Below are 21137 nucleotides of genomic sequence, written 5' to 3' on the forward strand. Positions count from 1 at the left end.
GTGGTGCTGGCTCCTACCCTGGGGGTCTTTAAGAAGAGGATCGATGAACACCTCGCTGGGGTCATTTGACCCCAGGTCCCTTCTGACCCTACAAATTACAAAACTATGAAAATCAAATCTTGCATCTATGCACAGGGTTGGCCTGCAAAGGACTTCAAGGGTCATCTGACAATAGGATTCTGATTCAACTGATTTTCCCAGTTGCTTTAAAACATACCAAAAGATCTTCGGCTCTACTATGAAGAACAGAAAAAACATTAAGACATACTTGCATAGGACTTTAATAAAGTAGGCATCATCCATGACCTAACAACATTTGAAAAAATATTCTTAAAATCTTTTTTCCAAATAGTTAACGTAACAGCTACAACATCCAAATATCAGGAGAGAAATCTCACCCCCGGAAGTTCATCTTCTTCCTGGCAAGAAAACAATTACAATTCTGTAATATGTTAAACAATTCTAATCCAGGGGACATTAAAACAACAGCATTCAAAATGTCGAGAGCCAGAGAAAGGGAAAGTGTATGCATAACCAGTCTAGTATGTAATGTCGGGCCTTGGACACTAACTAGATTCAGTTTTCCACCTTCTTGAAAGGATACAATAGTATTCCTTGGTCATTGCTGCCATCTTCTTAAAATGGCTGTATACTACAGTACAGTTTATTTAAAACAGAAAAAAGCAGGAATATGGCCACCTCAAAGTTGGAGAATGTTGTTCAGTAGGAAAAAATAAATAAATAAATAAAACCTATATTTCTGAATGTGGCAGCCTCAAATCCACCATGTAATTCAATAATCTACCCTTGCATTCATAACTACACATCCAAGCACAGCTTCTGCTCAAAATAGGAGTACATTTTCTTTTCAATTCATGTTTTTTAGTCTGAACCGGAATTTCTCTCTATGAGTAGAACAGACTAGAACTTAAACTGCAGCTCACAAGTGGGGTTGGATGCATCAGCAGCTCTTCAAAGATTGTGCATTGGAATGGTTTGGATGGTGAAAACCTGGAATGGACTTGAGATTGTGTAAAAAGCCATTCATTCTGAATCAAAGGGTAAGATACTTTACTAAGAAGCCTCTTGTTTGGGCAGGGAGGAGAACAGTAACGTTAATAAATTTTTTCTTTGAGGGTACTGGTACTTTGTCCAAGATCAACTTCACTGACCCACTGGGCCAAACGTTATCAAGTAGTTCAAATGCAATCAGCGCAATGACCAAAAATCCTGTCTTTTCAGAAATGTAAACACATTTTTAAACATTTCAGCACAAGAACACATCCCTAGATTTTTTTTTAATATATAATCATTTTAAAGAAATACCTGGAAATGCATATTTTGTCATTAACTGGAGGGAAAAGAGACATACAAAATGCAAACCTAACAAATTCAACAATTATCAATGAATTCTTAAAACAGAGTTTTATAACAGAATCTGCATTTGAGGTTACTTTAAGGAGAACAAAAAAATCTTCCTCTCACAGTACTGGCTCCCTTGCAAAGAAAAATCTGTCTGGTCAATTATCATATCGGGAGGGAACACAAGACTGTAGCACTGCAGAACAGGATAAGGCAATGTCACAAATTTTGTCCATGGCAAGTTTGCCCAGTAAAACTTTTACCAGACAGGTTTTAAAGCTGTAGATACCTCCATGTTTTATACTGAAAATAGGACCAACAATAACTTAAGCTTCTTATAAGGAAATTCCTGTGATTTTAAAAGCAAAACACTAACATAAAATAAGTATATTTTTTTCATTTGAAACAAACTGGAATCCCCAAATCCACTTATATGCACTACTTCCATAAACGGCAGATAGCTCAGATTTGCATCTAGGAAGACTGCCATTTTTGTAAAGTAGGTTTTACTTTCCCCCTGCTGAGAGCCTCTTCTTTGCCTTCCATGGACAGACAAAATGAGACCTAAAACTAGGGAAAGGGGCAAAAAGACATACCCCCACTTCATATATACCTACCAGATCTAACACCCAGCTTGTGAGGGCAAGGAATGGGTATGACAGGAAATTCTACCCGACTCAATGGGAGCCTTGGGGATGTTTCTGTTAAGTACACTTTAAATAAAGATAAGTTTGATTTTTAACCAGCAAATTAACAGACAAGAGCACAAGACTTATTTCTGTAAAACCAGTGGAGCGTTCCCATTTAAGGGACAGTAGATAAATGGCCTCTGAATTATGGCTGCAACATGTCATCTCAGTATTATAAGCAACAGAAAGGAAGGGGAGGAAAAACAGAAAGGAAGGGGAGGAAAAAGGAAAGTGTCCTTTGGTAACACAAACTTTTCCTCAGTTAAAAAAGGAGAGGGAAAATCGAAGCCCAAAGGTACATTTATTTCCCTTGCATGAGTAATGAGACTCCTTGGCAGCAGGAGAGACCCATGTAACAAACTCGGAAACAGGCCTGCCTTAAAACTCATTGGTCATTCCCAGAATCTTTGTGTGCGAGTCAAGTGAGATAGCCCTTATCAACTGCAGCTAGAATTTAGTGGCAAATTTGGTGAACTTGCCCTGCCCTAAAGAGAGATGGTTGCTGGACATCAGTCACAACTTTATTTCTTCAAGTCTAAACATCCATTCAAACCTTCACATGAATTCAGTGACTGAAGGAACTCTTCTCTTTTCTTTTTTCTTTTTTGAAGTGCCAGATTCAAACAACAAACTAGAAAGCTAGCTTTGGCTCCGTTTCTTGAACCCTGAAATAATAAATAAGTGCTGGTACAGTCTCAGCTCTGAATTCCCCTCCTCTGAGATTAAAAACAGTACCTGCATATAAATAATCTACAAATACACATATACACAGCGTACAAAATCTGAGGTGAATGAACAGGTATTTTAAAGACTAACTCAGCTTCAGTGCAAGTGACTCTGTAACAGCCCACCTTTAAAATATGCTTCCTACCGTAAGCTGCTATCCACCGATACAGGAAATCTGACTGGTATCAGGCCACAAATGGTGCTAGTTAAAGGCAATCTCATTCCCTGGCATCAACTGCTTTAAACAGGATAGAGTCACATACACAATATAGATTTTAATATCCCAAATCCATCTTTAAAATAAGATTGAAGCCAGAAGCAAGTTTCAAAGGACATAAACAGCTTGTCTTGAAAACCTTGTGTTTTTTAAAGCATAATGAATTCAAGTCTTATTCCCCTTCACATTTATGGGCATTACAGGAATAATACCACAAACATTTCAATCTCGTGTGTGAAGAAAAATGCAGGCACACATAGCACTATGTCTATAAAGAAGGAACTACTAATTAGAGGGTTTCTTTTTTTATAAAAAAAAATTATAATGGCCATTGCAAAGTATGAATATGGAGTGGCACTTCTGGCTGCTTAACTGCCAGAAGAGAGAGGAAAAGCACACTCTTACCATCCTACAAACTTCTAACTAGGCACACTTCCACTAAGGAAATGAAGAAAAATGTACAATTTGTTCACTCTGTAGTATATGCCTAAAACACAAGGTTTTACAGTGCTGCCTCTTGTTGTTTTCAGAAGGAAATTCAGGCAATAGGAATGATTTGATAATTTTAGCCCTACTGGAGATGCTTTTTCCCCCACTGTTTCTAAAATGCTAAAATCCAAGAACCCTGCCTACATGCTTCATGTTCACTGGTGTTGTAAGTTTACCTGAATAACCTGGTACTGTTTTGTCTGTTTGGTACCCTCTACTCAAGACAGTAAATCCATCTACAGTACGTCAATCCCAGTTCTATTGCTACTTGTAGAAAGTTTGCAATGTACATGCTATAAGACTTGGAACTCTAAACTAAACAGTTTGAACAGCTGAACAGTTTCTCCCTGGTCCTTTGCTGGGGACTGGAAATCAATGTTTGTCCAATGTTTGTCAATTAGCTTGGGCAATCCTCGACTCGGCGCCAAGGAAATTAAACATCGTGGTCACCAATTCAGGAAGATCATAATCATGCTTCCATCCCCAGTCCTTCCGGGCATTGTCGTCATCGAAGTTCATTGGCCAACTGTCAGCTACAGAGGAAGAAAAAAAAGGAAAAGAGAGAGGCGTGAGATATAATGCAAAGATTTTTGTAAGCTTCAAAAAACTGAGTTCCTCATCAGTGGTCATACAAGTAACCAGAACAGGGTTTGAAATGGCAAGAGTCATACTACTGCAGCAACATTTCTAGGTGCAATCAGACATCTATAAATATCTAAGACCACCACCTATAGGAAAGGAGGAGGGAAATATGGTTCTTTCCCCACCTTCAGTAATTTAAGGCTTTCCCCTTTCTTCGCTCAGATTAGTATGACACACATCCCTGAAGTGGAACAAAAAAGCAGATGCTAACCAATGGCTTGTCTGACTGGATCCACGTTGTAGGTCACCTCGAGCTCAGGAACGTGTTTCTGGACCTCCTGCACCAGCTCCTCGGGTGTGAAGCTCATGGCATTGATGTTGTAGGTCCTCATGGTCAGTAGCTCTGCAGGAGCTTCCATGACGTCCAATGTAGCCTTCAGGCAGTCGTCAATGTACATCATTGGGAGGCGTGTGTCTGGTTTCAGGTTGCACTGGAATTTGCCAGTTTTTATGGCATCATGGAAAACCTGGACTGCATAGTCTGGAAGACAAGAAAAATAAAGTTGCCTTGTTCTCTCCTTCCTTTCCATCTCCACTTCTGACTGTATGTAACCTTTTTTGGGGAAGGGAGCATAAATTTTTCTCCATAGAAATGTAAAGTCAAAGGGATCTCAGGAGGTCATCTATAGTCCAACTCCCATACTCAAGACAGGACATTTCCATTTAAACAATTCTAGACAAGCTTTTGTCTAACCTGCTCCTAAAAATTTCCAAGGACAGAGGTTCCACAACCTCTCTGGCTAGTCCATTCCAATACTTAACTACCCACATGATAAGAAAATTTGCCCTAATGCCCAACCTAAATTTCTGTGGCTATAATTTAAGATTTTGTCTTGTCCCCTGAGGTCACAAAGGCTAAGCTGGGAGGCACTAACTTTTTGGATGCATGTCACAAGTTAGCTCTGCATCCTCCCTGAGTGCCACCCTTCCCTATCTACAGCTGTGCTACCTGCGCCTTTCCTGACCTGCCACATGCTACACACAGAGGCTGTTCATGCCATTTATGACACCCATGATGCAGATTGTCTGCCTCTGGACTAGCTGATCGTCTTTTTAACAGTCCTTCAGGTATCTGACAACTGTTGCCAAATCTGCCTGAATCTTCTTCTCCAGACTAAATCTCTCATCTTCCAACTTTTCCTGGACCTCTAGCCATATTTTCTAGACCTCTAGCCATTTTTGTTGTTCTCTGCTGAATTTGTTCCAACTAGTTTACATCTCTCTTGATGTGCAGTACCCAAAACTGGACACAGAGCTCCAGCTGAGGCCTGAGCAAGTCTTGATCAAGTGGAGTTATCATTCCCCTTGACTTGCAGGAAACAGTCCTATTATTACAACCTAGCATACTAGAAGTTTTAGAAGGCACACTCTTGACTCATATTCAATTTGCAGTCCAGTATAACACCTCAGCTCCTTTGGTCTGTTTTTATACAGTGCCTTGCACATTAGAGTCTTGGTTCCTGCCCAAGGCTTCTGGACTCTGTCTTTTCAAGCCATAGAGGTACAGCCATCTTATTGGTGGTGTGCAACAAACAGCTGCTGCATATTATGATGCATAGCAGCAGAGATTAGAGGCAGACAGATACCAACTTGCATCAGAGGCCCAAAGCCCTGTAGACAATGACTTGTGCTTATTTATTACAAGTGCTGGTTCTGAAGCAGGAAAAGGAACCATACTCCATTCACATCCCCATGAGCTATCCAGGTTTCAGACCTTGTTAGCTTCAGCAGAAGGAGAATTTGAGTCTTTTCAGCTGCATTTGAGGAGCTGTCTAGAAGGAACATTTCAGTTTACACAACCCTGGAGTTTACCAAGTTCCTCTTTCCCCATGAGATTGTTTTCTTTAAATAGATGCAAACTACAGAAGTGTCACTGAATCACTTCCAGGAGAAATTTTGCAAGTATGACCTACTGTAAATAGGAACAGACACACTGCATATATAGAACCACTGTAATTTGGCATTAAAATAATGCCTGTACATGGGCACCTTTGCTGCCTACATGTGCACCTCTCTCACAGGGCCACTATTCATTTCTATGAAGTGAACAGCTAGCTGATGCTTTCTGGAAAGAAGAACAAATGCATGCTAATGTCCCTCTTATCTTTACAATTCGAGGTATGTGGTGAGCTTCTTGCTGGTAATACTGATGTGTAGAAATAAATCTTACCAGTGGTTCCCCCACCAGGCTGGGAATCAGCAGATATAATTCCTGGATATCTCAGACACCGGAAGTCCAGGCCATACCGGTAATGGTAGTACTGTGAAGGAAGCAGAGAAGCAAGGCTTTAGATAAATGCTCAAAGGCTGCACACTGCTTTGTTACTGTAAGACAAGCTCACTGTACACACCAGAGACTCCCTGCACCTCTTCTCTCCCACATTGTTTCAGGAACTTCCTCTTTCTATCACCCTCATTCACACCATAGGCTCTGTGTGCTGCTCCTAGCCTTAGTTTCCCATGTCAAGGGATTCAGTTTCATTTTTCCCCTGCAGCTTGTGAGAATCTCATATAGAGTTCTTGGCATGTTAAAGAGCTGTGCTCCCCATTCATTCTGCCACCCGTTCTTTCTCCCTTGGATTCTGCAGGTCCTCTGTTACCTATGCCTCATGCCAGAGCACAGTGTTTCCATTTCCCCTTTCACATGACTCAAGGGCTCCCCATTTTTCCTACAAGAGCTTTGTGTGATCTTATTCTCCCTTCAACCACATAATGCCAATGACTGTATCTCCTTCCTTCTCACCCTTCCTTCTATGTCATGGCCCTCAAGTCCTGCCTCTCCCTCACACTCTGTGTGTACCCCTCTGCCCCCACCATTCTCATTTCTCCCGGAGAGAAAGGAAAGAAGTCTGCCTGGATATAAAACATTTTAACTTCTATTGGGAAGACACACAGGATAAGCTGAGCCAAAAAAAAAAAAAATCACAGAATGCAATATTGGAACATGCCAACAGCTGCCCTCAAATGGTCCCATGTCCTATTAAGGTAAGATGGAGTTGCTGTGTCTGCCATTCAGACACCAGAAGTGCTGCATGTTTTCCAGCCCCCACCACACTCAAAATCCAACCGGACTCTGACCACTGGTGCCAAAAGCATTCCTCCAATTGGAACTGAACAGCTCTAGCATTCAAGAATGAACATGTTACAAACAAGAAGATCTATGTTCTAGCCAGATACTTGTCTAACACAATAGCTTTTGAACACTAAATCATATCAATTACTCAATGGTCGAGGAATCTTCTGGAATGGAGTGATTTATAGCAACGTTTCTTGATTTTTAAAATGTTTAAATCAATTTGGGGCACTGTTAGACTAATGTAACATTGTAAAAGCACGAATTTTATTATCTGAAGTGCTATTACTGTTACGATATTTTAAACTTTACAATGCTGCTGTAGCCAAGAGATTAAATATTTAATGTGAGAAGTACTCCAATCAACTTTAAAGGGACTAACTCATATACTTAACTTTAAGTATAAGTCTAAGTGACTGCAGCATGACAACCTAAAATTCAATTTTTACTGAAACTTCTCTTAGTAGCATGAAGTCTTTAATATTTCAGAGAAAAATTAACTTAGTGGCAACAAGTTCAGCTACTCAACCCATATTTAGGGCCCCCAAAAGTGGGGGGGGGGGGGGTTTAAAGTACAAATTCCATTGGCTTCAAGTCAAGTTTTGACAGAGTATTGTAGCCTCATTGAAGCATTTCAGTTCCCATTTCCTAAGAAAGCTCAGTATAGTCAGAAGATGTTATTATTCAGGGATTTCCACTGCAAATAAACAGAAGGCTGTTAAACAAATCACCTGCCCTACGAGTTTGTTTTTAAAATTTGTACATTAATGGGGTCATGCTTTTCTGTATAAATGAGTTTTCGCTACTATATCAAACCGCTGCATAAAATCTGACTGTCTACAAGCCACTGGGAAATGAAAACAAATAACCAACTTAGCAAAAGTAAAAAATAACCAACTAAGCAATTTTCAATTTGAAAGAAAATAAATTCTTAAAAAAAACTAAAAGACACGTTAAATAAATTCTGATTTAAATTCAAAACATTCATTTTAAATTCTGCCCACCCCAATCCTTGGAACTATGGAGAAAAATCCACGGTAGGAAGTTTTCACAGGTATTTATGCCCTCAGCTCTTCCAAATCACCCTATACTGTGCAAATATAGTCCAGAGACCTAAGACACCTTGTCCCTGATTCTGTGCAACTGGGAAAGTCAGAGACTGTATTCAAAACTCCAAGTCTGCCACATCCAATTTTGTTCTCCTTCCTTCTATAGATTTAAGAGGAAATCCTTTTACAGAATTTACAAGCATTTCCCTCCCATAAGGCTTTAACAGCTGACTCATACCATTAAAAGAAAAAAGCTCTGTAGGAATAAAAGGCAGGAAGGGAAAAGAACACTGCAGCAAGTTGCCTACTGTTGACAATGAACACTCCATAATGAGATTCTTACTTCTCCCATGAGCTCAGCATGAACCTTGGAGACTCCATAGATTGTCCTTGGTCTCTGAATGCAGAGGTCAGGAGTTGGGTTTCGAGGTGAAGTAGGCCCAAAGGCTCCAATTGTGCTAGGGACAAAGAGTCGTAAGCTGTGCTCAGCTGCAATATCAAGAATGTTGTGTAAACCTGGAACAACAAAGAGAACCTATTAGAATCTAAACCAAGTCTCCTCTAGCCTTTGCAGAAGGTGTTACATTGAAAGACAAGTCAAGCAGGGCTGAAATCACCTACCAGTGATATTTACAGCTCTGGCCAAAGGAACATTCGCTTCTCCAACAGCACTCAGCAAAGCACTATAATGAATCAGCCAAGTAATTCGATTGTTCACCACTATCTCACGAAGATTCTTGTAGTCCAAGATGTCTGAGTAGATAAAAGGTCCTAAAAAAAAAAAAAGAGAAAAAAAAAGAGATGAATCAAATAAAAACTGGCAACTGGCTGCTAAAATGAAGACATTTTGGGACAAAAATAGAGAGGGGGAAAAAAACCAAGAAGAAGGTTCAAACATATTGCAGGTTCTTGCCCACGTCTTTATTCTGGGCTACCTTTTATACTTAGGTTTTCCAGCACAATTCATACCTTCTAGAGGCAGCAACCACTAGTGGGCTGGCTCATCCTCTCTAAGGCATGTTATCACAGGGCCTTGTTACAGTAATTTTGAATGACTCCTGGAGCTCTTTAGCCCTGGACTGTCTGCGCCTTAACACCTTAAAGTGGTTTTAAGCACTCCTTATGCAGCTTAAAGTTACGTCATTCCAGGGCAGGATTATCTCTGATCCACACTACCCATCTCCTGTTTCATTAAAAAGTGGCCACTCCTGACAGACGAGCCACGCAAGTGGAAGTCCTCCAGCATCCTAGGATCTCTCACAGCCCCACCTGTACAGCAGGGATAGATACCAGCCATTTTCTCAGCACTCCTGCGCATTTCATCATTTATAGAAATACATGCGATTGCACTGCTGGGTGAAACATGTTGTGAGCAAACCAGACTCAATTAATTGCGTCTGCTCCAATGTGTCAGAGCAGACAAATGTATGTGTATAAATGCCCCAGGCCCCTAGAGGCAAGTCACAGCTGTGCAGGTGGGGGGACAGTCAGAGAAGGTTTCTAGACTAAGGGTGTGACTGCTCCAAACTCTGAGCTAACACTAACTCTGATCAACATTTGTGCAGCACACAGTGTAAGATGCAACAAGGCCCACAGCTTCTGCCCACTTTTTCAGTGTGAGCCACTTCCTAGCAGGGTTGTCTCATGACAGTTTCCTCTCCCATTTGCAGTAGCACAACAACCCTGTTGTGACTGCATCACTTGTTTAAATGCATGAGAGCATTTGAACAGACTTCATGAAATTTAGTATCTTAAGGCCAGAAAAGACTAACACCATATCACTAGCCATTTCTCTGAAGATAACAGGCCATTACCAGGAGAGCTGCTCTCCCAGAGATATTCTTATCAAGTCACTCATGGGAGGAGAGATACTAGCTAATGCAGTATTACTCGGACGCTTCTAGGCTTCTTCTTGTTAACATATCATTAACCGTAGAAGGGAAGGAGAAGAGAGTACCCAAAATCCAAATCAATACTACTACTATGTGAAGCCATGAAATAGAGGAGCTATTTTACTATAGAAAAACATAATGCGAGTTTAGTTTTCCAGGCTTTTTCCCCAAAAGAATAATGATGCGGCAACACTTATGGCAGCAGCACACACAACTGAACACCAGCTGGAAGAGTCAGAGCCAATTTAACTAGGATTTATTCTGATCAGCAAAAACTGGCAAGGAAGCAGACAGTAAGACACATTAATGGGCACATTCAATAGGGAAAAATCCTGAAAAGAAACCTATTTCCTGCAAGAGTTTAAATAAATTGGCAATAAGCACCCAGAATTTCCAAGTAATCTGAAATACTGTTTGTGTAATGTAAGTACTGTATGCAGGGTAAACACTGGATATATCTTGCTGCAGACTGTCATGTCAGATACAACACGAAAACTTTTCTAAATGCTAATCCATCCACTTACCACTATAAAAAACATTATCCGCAGGCTTTCTTATGTCAGAAAGGATCACGTTGTTCTTTCCAAAACGCTTCCTGCATAGAAAGCCAAATGATACAGTCAGTCACTCTTCAGGATAATTCATCAGTCACTGTACTGCTACACTTTTCACAGGAGAAAAAACTGCCAAGTGGTCATTTAAGTCTGATAAATTGTATCAAAGTAGTATAAACTGTATGAACAGCAATGCTTGTACTAGACGGTCTGTCCTCTTAAAACCCAATTTGCTGCCCAAGTTTCTCTCTTCTCAGCAAATAAACTGAGAGTATGGTTAGCTGCAGTTAAAGGTTGCAGCAGGACACTACACAAAACAGGAGGAGAATGGAAATAAAGCATTAATAAGAAAGACTGGTATCATCCTTTCCACCCTCTCATAGCTTATAATATCAATAACATTCCAATACTGCTTAAAATTTATGATTTTTGATTTGCCAGACATCAGAAAGTACTTCATACCCAGCTCCCCCAAGCTTCAACTTTAGCTCAAAACTGTAACCATGGCTTCATCTGCTTTTCTATCAACAGATTAGCCCACTGAGACTATCATATTCCAGGCAGGTGGAAAGCTTCTCTGCCTTAACCCTACTGAGTTTATTAGCATATACTTGTGGTAGAAAGCAAGCTTGATAAAGCTGGGGTATATGCCACTTTCAACTATCTGCTGACATGAAAATCTCTCTCCATTGCCAGAAGTGAATGACACCTTAACAGAGTTGCTATGGGATTTGGCAGGAGCACTATGACACTCACTTGCCAAGGAAGTTTTTGTCTAGGGGGAAGTTTAGCTGTCTGCATATAACTGGTGCTCTAGGAACCAGTACAAGACAAGCAACAATATGGATAAAACACAGATCACAATGCTTTAGATTTCTCATGAAGTAGTGTAATTGAAAGTAAGATCCACCAGTGGGAAAATAAAATACCAGAAATTATTTTTAGACTTACTACTCTTGTTGCATCGACTGACTTGTGTCAAACTATATATGCTACGTTGGGATTTTTGCCATTTCAGTCGATAACGAAAAACTTAATATTCCTGTTAAACTGAACTGTGATAAAACCTTAATAATAGTTTACCCCAGAACTTTACCCTAAGTTACTGTCACTGAAATTCTTTTCAACAGAATGTTTATTATTGCAAAGCACAAACATTTAGGTATTTAAGGAGTTGGTGGGAGGTTTACCAACCCAAAATGATTTTTTAAGAAGAGGGTAATATCAGAGAAGCTTATGTAAGTAACTGCTATCAAAATACATTTGCAAACTGGACATTCCCCTGGAGTATACATAGTTTCATAGTTAGTAGGGTCGGAAAGGACCTGAGCAGATCAAGTCCAACCCCCTGCCATGGCAGGAAAGAGTACTGGGTTCAAACGACCCCAGCAAGGTGTTCGTCTAGCCTCTTCTTAAATACCCCCAGGGTAGAAGCCAGCACCACTTTGCTTAATTCTCTCAGAAAGCTTACCCAGGATCAAGGTAAGACTAACTGGCCTATAGTTCCCCGGGTCTTCCTTCCTCCCTTTTTTGAATATGGGAACCACACTGACCCTCTTCCAGTCCTCTGGCACCACACCAAAGCACCACGGGTGCTCATAAAGCCATGCCAGGGGTCCCGCAACGACCTCAGCTAATTCTGTCAGCACTCTGGGGTGGAGATCGTCCGGACCAGCTGATTTAAATACATCCAGTCCCTCCAGAAGTTCCCTGACTTGATCCTCACTGACCTTTGGACTAGGTGCGCCTCCCCTGGGGCCTGTGGGGGCCCTATAGGGGGGCTGATCTGGTCCCTGCTTAGGAAAATGGAAGCAAAGAAGTCGTTAAATAAGTTAGCTTTGTCGTCTGGTGTGACGACCAAATTTCCTAGAGTGTCTTGTACTCCTGCATTCAAAACAGAAAGAAAAACTGACTACAAGCTGAAGCCTGAAGATAGGTTTAATCTCCACTCTCTCATTACATGCATTTTTTTGAGCTCAGGGGGTACTTTTACATAAAATTCCGCATATGTGGAGGATCAGGGGCAAAGTATAAACAAAAGTTAGGTCAACCTGTCTGTTTTCACTGAACTGAGGCATTTGGGTGCCCATCTTAAGACACCCAAAATAACTAGTCACTCCCAAAAAAGAGTTTTTAATACTTTTACTAAGTTACAACATTATAACATACCTCAAAAGTTTGGCAAGTCCCACTCCAAGCTGCCCCAGACCTCCTGAAAATAGAAGAGAGACTTTAAAAACAAAAACCAAAGTCACTGTTTTTTTTCTAATACCAAAATATTTAACTTTGCTCAAAACTGGAATACTTTTGTACCCCACTGATAACAGAGTCAAACTGTGTGCACATCACAGACCTAAAAAATGTAATATGATATTTTAAGGGGAAAACTCCCTATTTGTACTCTTACTGGCTCTCCGAAATGAAGAGATCAATGTGACCACAATATGACATTGATCCTATCCATATACCAACACCAATGAACCTGAGCTGAGCACTGAAATTTCCCATGTATTTTAAGGAGATCTATGGGTGCTCTGTATCTCTTGGGATCAGACCCCTATGGAAAAAGATAGCCAACAGTAGAAAAGGAGAATGAAGTAATTATATGAAGACTAACCTGTAATTAGCACCCGAGGGTGATCAGTTTCTGAAAAAGATACTGAATGAAAGCTGGCATCGGAAGTCACCTGGCGTGGCGACACACCAATACATCTAACGGGGACAATGGAAGTCTGACATCCACAACCAGGGCTCTGCAGCACCTGGCTGATGGCTCTGCTCAAATTCCTGATGATTGTCATCTTGTTCTTCCAAATATCCTGTGAGAAGACAGAAAACATGAATCACAGATTACTCAGCCAGGCCACCCTCAGCACCACGTTAAATGCTGTTCTGTATAACTGTCTGTGTTTCAGGAAAGTTTTGGACAATCCTAGTGCTGTCTAGACTGCTGAGCTACAGCCACAACTGCTACACAGAACATTAAACACCATGAATAGAAGCAATGCATTCAGAAGAGTGAGCTCAAGTACCCACAAACAGTCTAGCATAGCAGACAGTGAGAACATAGCCTGGTGTCACTTCAACTTTCAACCCTAATTGCACTGGATAGGGGCAACAGAAATCGCCTTTTCAAGTGTACGTGGAGGCTTAAGATCTGAATTCAAATGCTGCACTGGAAATCATCAGTCCATGAGTTAAAGTGAGGAACTATTTGAAGTCAAGTTGTAAACGTTCCTCATGGTATAGTTTTTATTACCATCGCATCAAAAGAATTCAGTTAAATCCCTGAGTACTGCAGTAAATCTCTGTGATGAAAACTGCTGTCCTTAAACACCTGTTGTATTTACAGGATGAACAGAACCAGAAAAGAAAACACAAAAAGAGATATATTCATTTATGTATGGAGCACCTATCTACAAAGTTACTCTAATTGCTTTGAAACAAATACTGTTTTGTGGTGAAAACTGTACACGCTGCACGTAGCCCATGGGAAGACAGCGCCATTTCTGCATGCCTGTGGCTTTCTTTCTGTCCCAGTGGGAGGAGGGGAAATATGAGTCTGCATCCATTCCTTTTCTAAGACTATGGTGACTGTGTAGGGTCAGTCGCTAAAGCCCTTTCCCTTCTCTCTCCACATGCCCAACTCTCCCCCCAAACAGGATGATGAGTCAAAAATAAAGTAATAACTTAATTTCCCAGGCATTATTGAGTATGTCCCAGTATAAGCTCTTGCTGCTTGCATGGCAGAAGGTGTAAAAAAAAAAGCAGGAAATTCAAATAGCACCAACTGCCCTAAGTAGTTTCTAGGACCAACTAAGCTGGGAGATCCTGAGAAGCAAGTAACAACTAGTAATCCTTTCCACTGCATGCAATGCTGAAACAAGAGACTTTTTGATCTGTTACTATTTCCTGTTTAAATGCAGATGTACCTTTCTTGCTAAATCACAAGCCTTGTGATTAAACAAAAACTGCTCTGTTCTCACCAAATGGTTAAGTTACTAAAGCACGTTCACTAGAGGAGAGTACTGTTATCATTAAAATGGAAGGGTTACTGATGAAGAAGCATATTTTGAGGTGCACCACTCTATCCCTTCCACTTGCTTGGTCACTACTCACCAGCTTACATTAGAGGTCTCCAAGTCCCCTAAAACTGGCAAAAAGCTCTACTGCAGGTGTCAGTTATAAATCCAGTGGAAAGATCATGCTCCTTGACTGTGGACTAGAGACAATTAAAGTTTTGTCTACCCTCAGTACCCTGCCCTGAACAGAGGGACCCCCTTAGCTCTAGTCTTTCCACCCCTCTCCTGGAGCTCTAAGTCAAAATCCAAGCCACCACCATTAAATGACATTATAATACTTGTTTCATATTCAGTGTAAAGACACACTGACCAGTGCCCTGTCTGTGGGTTTCTGATGGGAAGCTTGAAGCACCTGCTCCAAGAGTTAATTTCTATGGTTGCTTAGTCTACTAAAATTGCCATGCTGGAACAAAGTGGATCACTGCCTGTTCATTTTTTTTCCTTAATTCTCTTACAACCAAGAGACAAGCAGTTTTCTGATGGCTATTAACCCAAAAAGTTGATTTAACTTGTATCAGATGTGATCTGGGACATGAAAAATCCTTAACTCAAAGAGGGTAGAAGTAATAGATGACCCATGCAAAAAAAAGCCTGTTTTACAAAGTGCATGTTTTCCTCTTTTAATCAAATGCTATACCACCCCCCCACACCAAACCACTGCCAATTACATAACAAAGCTCCTATATAAATTAGCATCATTACTTTAAAAAAATGGGCACAAGATGAAACCCTAATATGGAAGAGTTGTAGTGACTGTACGGCCAGAAAAAACAATTAACTTCTGCTGTGTTCTAGTCTCCCTCATTATTTTAACTAAATAAAATAAATGAAACCCCTGAAAATTAACCAACCTTCTTTGGTCTTATCTTTATTCACTCTCTCCCCTGCCCCTCCAATATTCCCTTCTAGTTTTGAAATGCAAAAATTGGTTTCCATCCATATTCTCTGGCCAATTTTTAATCCAACCGTTTTGTTTGTTTGTTTCTGAAAGGAAAATAAAAGGAATAATAATAAAACTCCCTTTACTCTCCTAATCAAATAAAGCCAGGGTTTCTTACCCAAATACGCTCATTAGTTTTTAACAGATGCATAGGCAAAGCATGTTCAGATAAAGATGATGCAACACTTCTACTAATGTTATCACGGCAGCACTTACCTCTCCCTCTGCTTCCGCTAGTGACTTAGCAAAACCAGCGAGAGAGGGATGGGGATTTATAGGACACAGCCTCACAGCTAGACGAATCAAAATGCTGCCGGGAGTAGGCGTTGGCTCTGATGTAAACACAAAGGGGGTGTGTGATCAGTGGCAGCCAGGGACATCACAGCACCGCGTTTATTTTAAAATCTCTTTGCTACGTGATAGGTAAAGAATTCTGTAGACCTGTTACAAGATCTCTTACCAGAGGGGTATATATGACATAAATACTTCCAAAGTTAAAAAAACCCCCCAAAAAACAACAACACCCCCCCCCAAAAAGCAGTTTTTAAAATAATTGAGAACAGTGCAGAGAGTTAATAAAAAGCGAATATCCATGTTAAAATGGAAAGCAGAGATTCAGGACCGGACAGCAAAAAAATTCTGGGGTCTGTAATTTTTTTCTCCCAGCAACAGCGTTACATAACAGCACAACTAACAAGCGTTTCACAAATCAGATTAAATGTCAGTTACGAACTTTTTCCTTGGATCCAGTCACGAACTGTGCGCTGATAGGGCAATCTGAGCACCTTGTGGCTTGCATGCAAGATAAAAATATGTTTAAAAGTGAACAGACTGCTTTCCTCAGTCTCAGTTTGAACAGTAACAGATTGTTAGAGTCCTTTAAAAGGTAACAAAGGGGCCTTAAGAGTCTGATTTGTAGCAAATAAGAGATTAAAGCTACAACAAAGAGTTCAACAACCAGGAAAGGTATTCTCTTCTGTAGTTACTTCTTGCATAGAAGGTGCTTGGCCTCGGAAAGCCCCTGTATAAATTGCCCAAGGCTAAGTTGGATGTGTTTGTACTAGATTTATGTTTGACAGAAAATTAAGATTTCAAGGGAATAGGATAAAGCTTTCATCTGAGCACTAATGCCAATAAAAACACCAGCTGCACTCCCGTACAGCATCTCTAGACCTCATACTGTTCATTTCATCAAGAATACAAAGTGCAGCAGGAGAAGTGGAATGGCAGAAGCTCATCATAACTTGTGTTCTTACCATTTAAATATATTAATATGCTGGCCAGGCACTAGAAAGGAACACAACTGTACAGCACTAGCGCACATTAAGATTATCTTTACAGCTATAAGGGAAAAGATATTTCAGCTTTTTTAAATGAAAACTGAAATTATGGAAAATGGATGTCCTGCTATTTTTCTTGACAAGTAAAAAACAGATCACTCTTTTTCAGCGGTTAGTATTTTTGAAGCCTTGAGTTTCAGCATTATGCTTGTTTTTCCCTAGAGAAGTCTAGCCTAGTTGGAGTTTCTGGAGCAGGAGGAGGGAGACAACTCTGTATAAGATGGTGCAAGCACCTGGCCCTGATACCTACTTTGGGTGACACAGAAATTAGCTTTGAAGGGCTCTTCTGTTCTTTAGGATAACAGCGTTATCACTTCAATATGACCAGCAGTTATCACTCAAACAGAGCTCCAAACTGGCATCAAACGGCAGGACCCATAGGATCAAGCTAGCAGAACATATTCCAGGCTCGTATCCAATGGTACCTAACATTATGCACCAAATTGCCAATCACATTATGCCAACATGGTCACAGGGTTACTAGCAGTATTTTCGGGAGCTTCTCCAGCCTAAACTGAAAAATGTGCAGTTACAACAGGACAAAGAGTAAAAACCGCCCAAGTCCCTCCTTGAAGATCGCTGTAGCGTGGACAAACCTCTACTGGGAGCTAGGCAAGGCTGCCTTCTCCTGCTTTGCAGTTTTTGGCTCGAAGGCGTTGCACAGGACTGCAATGCACACTCTGTATCTGCAGCTAGCACACGAGCCAGAGGGGACAGTTGCCAACTACTGCAAGGTAGAGCAGACCTGTCAAGTATACTGCTCACCCCTACAGGTGCCACAGGCGACCGGGCATGCACACAATGCTCACATCCTCCCCGTGCCAAAGAGAAACGAGTGAGGTTCAGGGCAACTACATTTTAAAGCAAAAAGATCAGATGATGCAAAAGTTACCAATTATTAAGAGCATGGGCTGCTGGAGGAATATCACGGGGAGGCTTCACAGGAGCCTTCTTGGATTGTGTGGCCTAACCCTGGCTCTCTTGTAGATGCCTGGTTCTCCACCCATTCAGGGGTTGATATAGGAGGCTCCTATCCCTGCTTTGGGAAGATCCATGAGTTGGGTAGAGTGTAATTTGCCCATTCCATGAACAGAGCCTTGCATGTCTTCCACCCCTGATACAAGGGAGGCAGGAAGAAAAGGGGGGTCAGGAAACTGAAGGCCAATTTAAAAAAAGTCTAATGTTAGTCACAGAAGGATGGGAGAAAGCTGTAACCATTTGTCACTGTTTTGGTAACAAGCTCAAATTCACTTAAGATTTTCTTTGAAACTTGCATTGCCTTTGCAGGAATAAGGAAAATGAAAATCATTTGTTGAGTCATTATGACAGGTCTCAGCTGACACTCAATTTACAAGAAGCAGGCACTTCACAGTTCACTTCCTTCCTACGATGCCTTCCCACACTGCCCAATTTGCTAGGTGCTACTTTTACACAACTGCCATTTACTACGACAGACCACAGGCCCAGCTTGCCCGGTCCCCTGCGTTACACAGACCCTTGTTCCTGTCCCACATATAGTGCTGTCATCCCAAGGCATCAGCTGATGCAGACCCGACAGCCCTCTCTATCGGGGGGAGCGCACTACTCCTGTGCAAGCACGTGCCCGCAATCTTGATCTTCTTGTGCATCCAGCAGGCTTGTGTCACACCCTGGCAGAGAAGGGTGCTGAAAGGGAGAGCAAATCGGGGCTCTCTGTGTCTGTTTATACCCAAAAGTTTGCAAAGAACAACTTTTAGGGGGTCTAATAAAGATACGTTTACCCAAAGAGCTGTTTCCTTAGACCAACACCTCTTCATCTGGTATTTTGTAAGCCTTTATCGGGTCCTCCCCCCAGTGCCTCTTCTCAGCTGAACAGGCCCGGCCTCTTTAGGCTCTCCAGGGGATTTCACAAACACCGGGCCTGCAAGGGACCTGGTGAGAGCATCAGGTCCAGCCCCTGCTGAGGGAAATCACCCTGGCAATGTAAACACCTGAGCTCATCTCCCTGGCTGCCCTGCTCTGCACCCTCCCCGGCCCTCCTACATCCTGCCACGCCTGTCTGGGACGGGGCTGAGCCCAAGGGAGGCCAGCTCTGCACTGGCTCCCAGACCCCTGCGCCAGGCACGGGGCGCACACCTAGCGCAGGATGCCCCTGCGCCAGGGGGAGGGGCAGCCATGAGGTGGGGGGGGGTGTGCATGCACGTGCACAGCCACGAGGTGCATACGTGGTGGCCAAGAGAGATGTGTGTGACCACGAAGAGTGTGTGCGTGTGCGTGCGCACATGTGTGTGGGCCCATGAGATGTGTGCGCACGTGTGGCAATGCGGTGTGTGCGTGCGCGTGGCCATAAGGTGCCCGTGTGCGCCGGGGGGTGGGGTTCGCGCGCGCACCACGGGGTGGGGGAGGGGGCCTCCCCTCAGGTCACGGCCGTTAGAAGTCGTTGGGAGGGGTGAAGTTGAGGACAATCCCGCAAAGGGAGTGGTCTCTCCCGCTGCCCCCGGCAGTGAATGGTCTCTCCTGCTCCAACCCCCGGCCGAGGAAGTGGTCTCTCCCGGCCCCATTCATAGCAGCGCCCCGCAGCGGCGGAGGGGGACAAACCATTCGGCGGGGCCGGAGGCGCGCGCCTATTCCCACTCACCCAGTCGGACTGCGGCGGCCCGGCGCTCCCCCTCGGCTCGTGCCAACGGCGGGTCCCGGGCCGCCTAGCCCCGCCCCCCGCCAGCCTCCACGTCCTGATTGGCCAGGAGGCGGGGCCACAGCAGTGCCGTCATAGTCGCGGTCGCGGTGGGGACTGGGGCGGGCGCGTCAGGCCACTGAAAGGGGTGGGGGCCTGAATCGAACGTCACCAGAGCGTGATGCCGTCATGTGGCGTCACCCTGGTGTGGTAATGTCAAGGGAGAGATTTCCCATTAACAGAAAAAAACTCCAGTGACTTCACTTTTAGCTCCCTGTGTCAGCAGCGTGATGTCATTATGTAACATCACCCTGGTGCGGTGATGTCAGGGGAGAAGAGATACCTGTTCCTAGTAAATACTCAGTGATGCAGCAGCTCACCAGAGTGTGATGTCAGCATGTGACATCACCCTGGCATGATGATGCCAGGGGAGAGGAGACATCTGTCCATAGTAAAAACCAAGCGATGCTGTGCGGCACCAGAGTGTGATGTCACTGTGTGACATCACCCTGGCATGGTGTTGTCAGGGGAGAGGAGATTTCCAATAAAAGGAAAAAACTCCAGTGACTTTGTGGGTCACTTCTAGATTCCTGTGTCAGCAGCGTGACATCATCCTGTGACATCACTCTGGTGCAGTGCTGTCAAGGGAGAGGAGGCCCCCAGTGGTGCTGGTGGGGAGGAGGGCTTCAGACACTTTCCAGTGGGGTTGGAGGTGCCAGGGCACCTGGGGTCTCTGCCAGCATCTGGCACAGGAGCAGGACCCCGTGCACGGAGCAGGAGGCGCAGGGAGCAGGGACACCTGGGCTCTGGTCCCAGCTGGGGCAGAGGGAGCCCCTCCAACCGGCCCGCTCAGAGCCGCCCTTCGCAAAACACTGCCCAGGGCGACACCCGAACACTCGCGTCACGCAGCAGGGAAACCTGGCCCAGGCAGTCACTGCTCCACGGGGGGCAGGAAGACCCACACCTGCACATTCAGGAACAGGCAGAAACAAATTGCTCCCGACCCTCTGGGCTTGGGTGAAAACCGTGAACCGAAACAATGAGACCGTGCTGAGTATTTCACAGCGGGCAAGCAGAAAAGCCTTAAAATGAAGCATGAAAGAACCGCACAGGCCCAGCGAGGATGGTGACATGGGACACACGATGAGTGACGAGAGTGGCAGTGGCAGCAGCAACCCCTCGACTAGAGGATGAACTCTACCACGGCTCATCGATGGGTCTCGAGGGTAATCGAGAGTCCAATCCTTAACCCACAGACCCGTCCGCAGAAGTTGCAGGTCTTTTCCCCTCTTTTTCCTTCCTCCGCTCTCCTTCCTCTGCTTTGAGGGCAAGGGTGACAAGAGCATTCAGCAGCAATTGTACGAAAAGAAACAACCCCCCTCCAAAAAGTAAGGCTTTGCAGAGATGCATGGGCTGGTTAATTTGTCAC

At 43.2% G+C, this 21137-nt stretch overlaps 1 protein-coding gene across 2 annotated transcripts; it reads right to left on the bottom strand.

Annotated features, from left to right (window-relative positions):
* Window positions 1–265: 265 nt before the first annotated feature.
* Window positions 266–18147, bottom strand: LOC109311517 (L-threonine 3-dehydrogenase, mitochondrial). 2 transcript variants are annotated; one of them, XM_019537191.1, is made up of 9 exons: window positions 17948–18147; window positions 13311–13512; window positions 12863–12905; window positions 10664–10734; window positions 8869–9018; window positions 8591–8763; window positions 6296–6386; window positions 4337–4606; window positions 266–4016 (listed from the first exon to the last, which is right to left on the bottom strand). In XM_019537191.1, exons 2-9 carry the CDS (start codon window positions 13492–13494, stop codon window positions 3877–3879), a joined length of 1122 nt encoding a protein of 373 aa, XP_019392736.1. In that variant the 5' UTR covers window positions 13495–13512; window positions 17948–18147; the 3' UTR covers window positions 266–3876. The 2 variants fall into 2 exon arrangements, with proteins under 2 accessions (XP_019392736.1, XP_019392735.1); XM_019537190.1 differs by lacking the exon at window positions 17948–18147 and adding an exon at window positions 15932–16019.
* Between the last annotated feature and the right edge of the window lie 2990 nt (window positions 18148–21137).

Source organism: Crocodylus porosus, unplaced genomic scaffold (genome assembly GCF_001723895.1).
Source record: "Crocodylus porosus isolate Cpor-Errol unplaced genomic scaffold, CroPor_comp1, whole genome shotgun sequence".
NCBI classification, from domain to species: Eukaryota; Metazoa; Chordata; order Crocodylia; family Crocodylidae; genus Crocodylus; species Crocodylus porosus.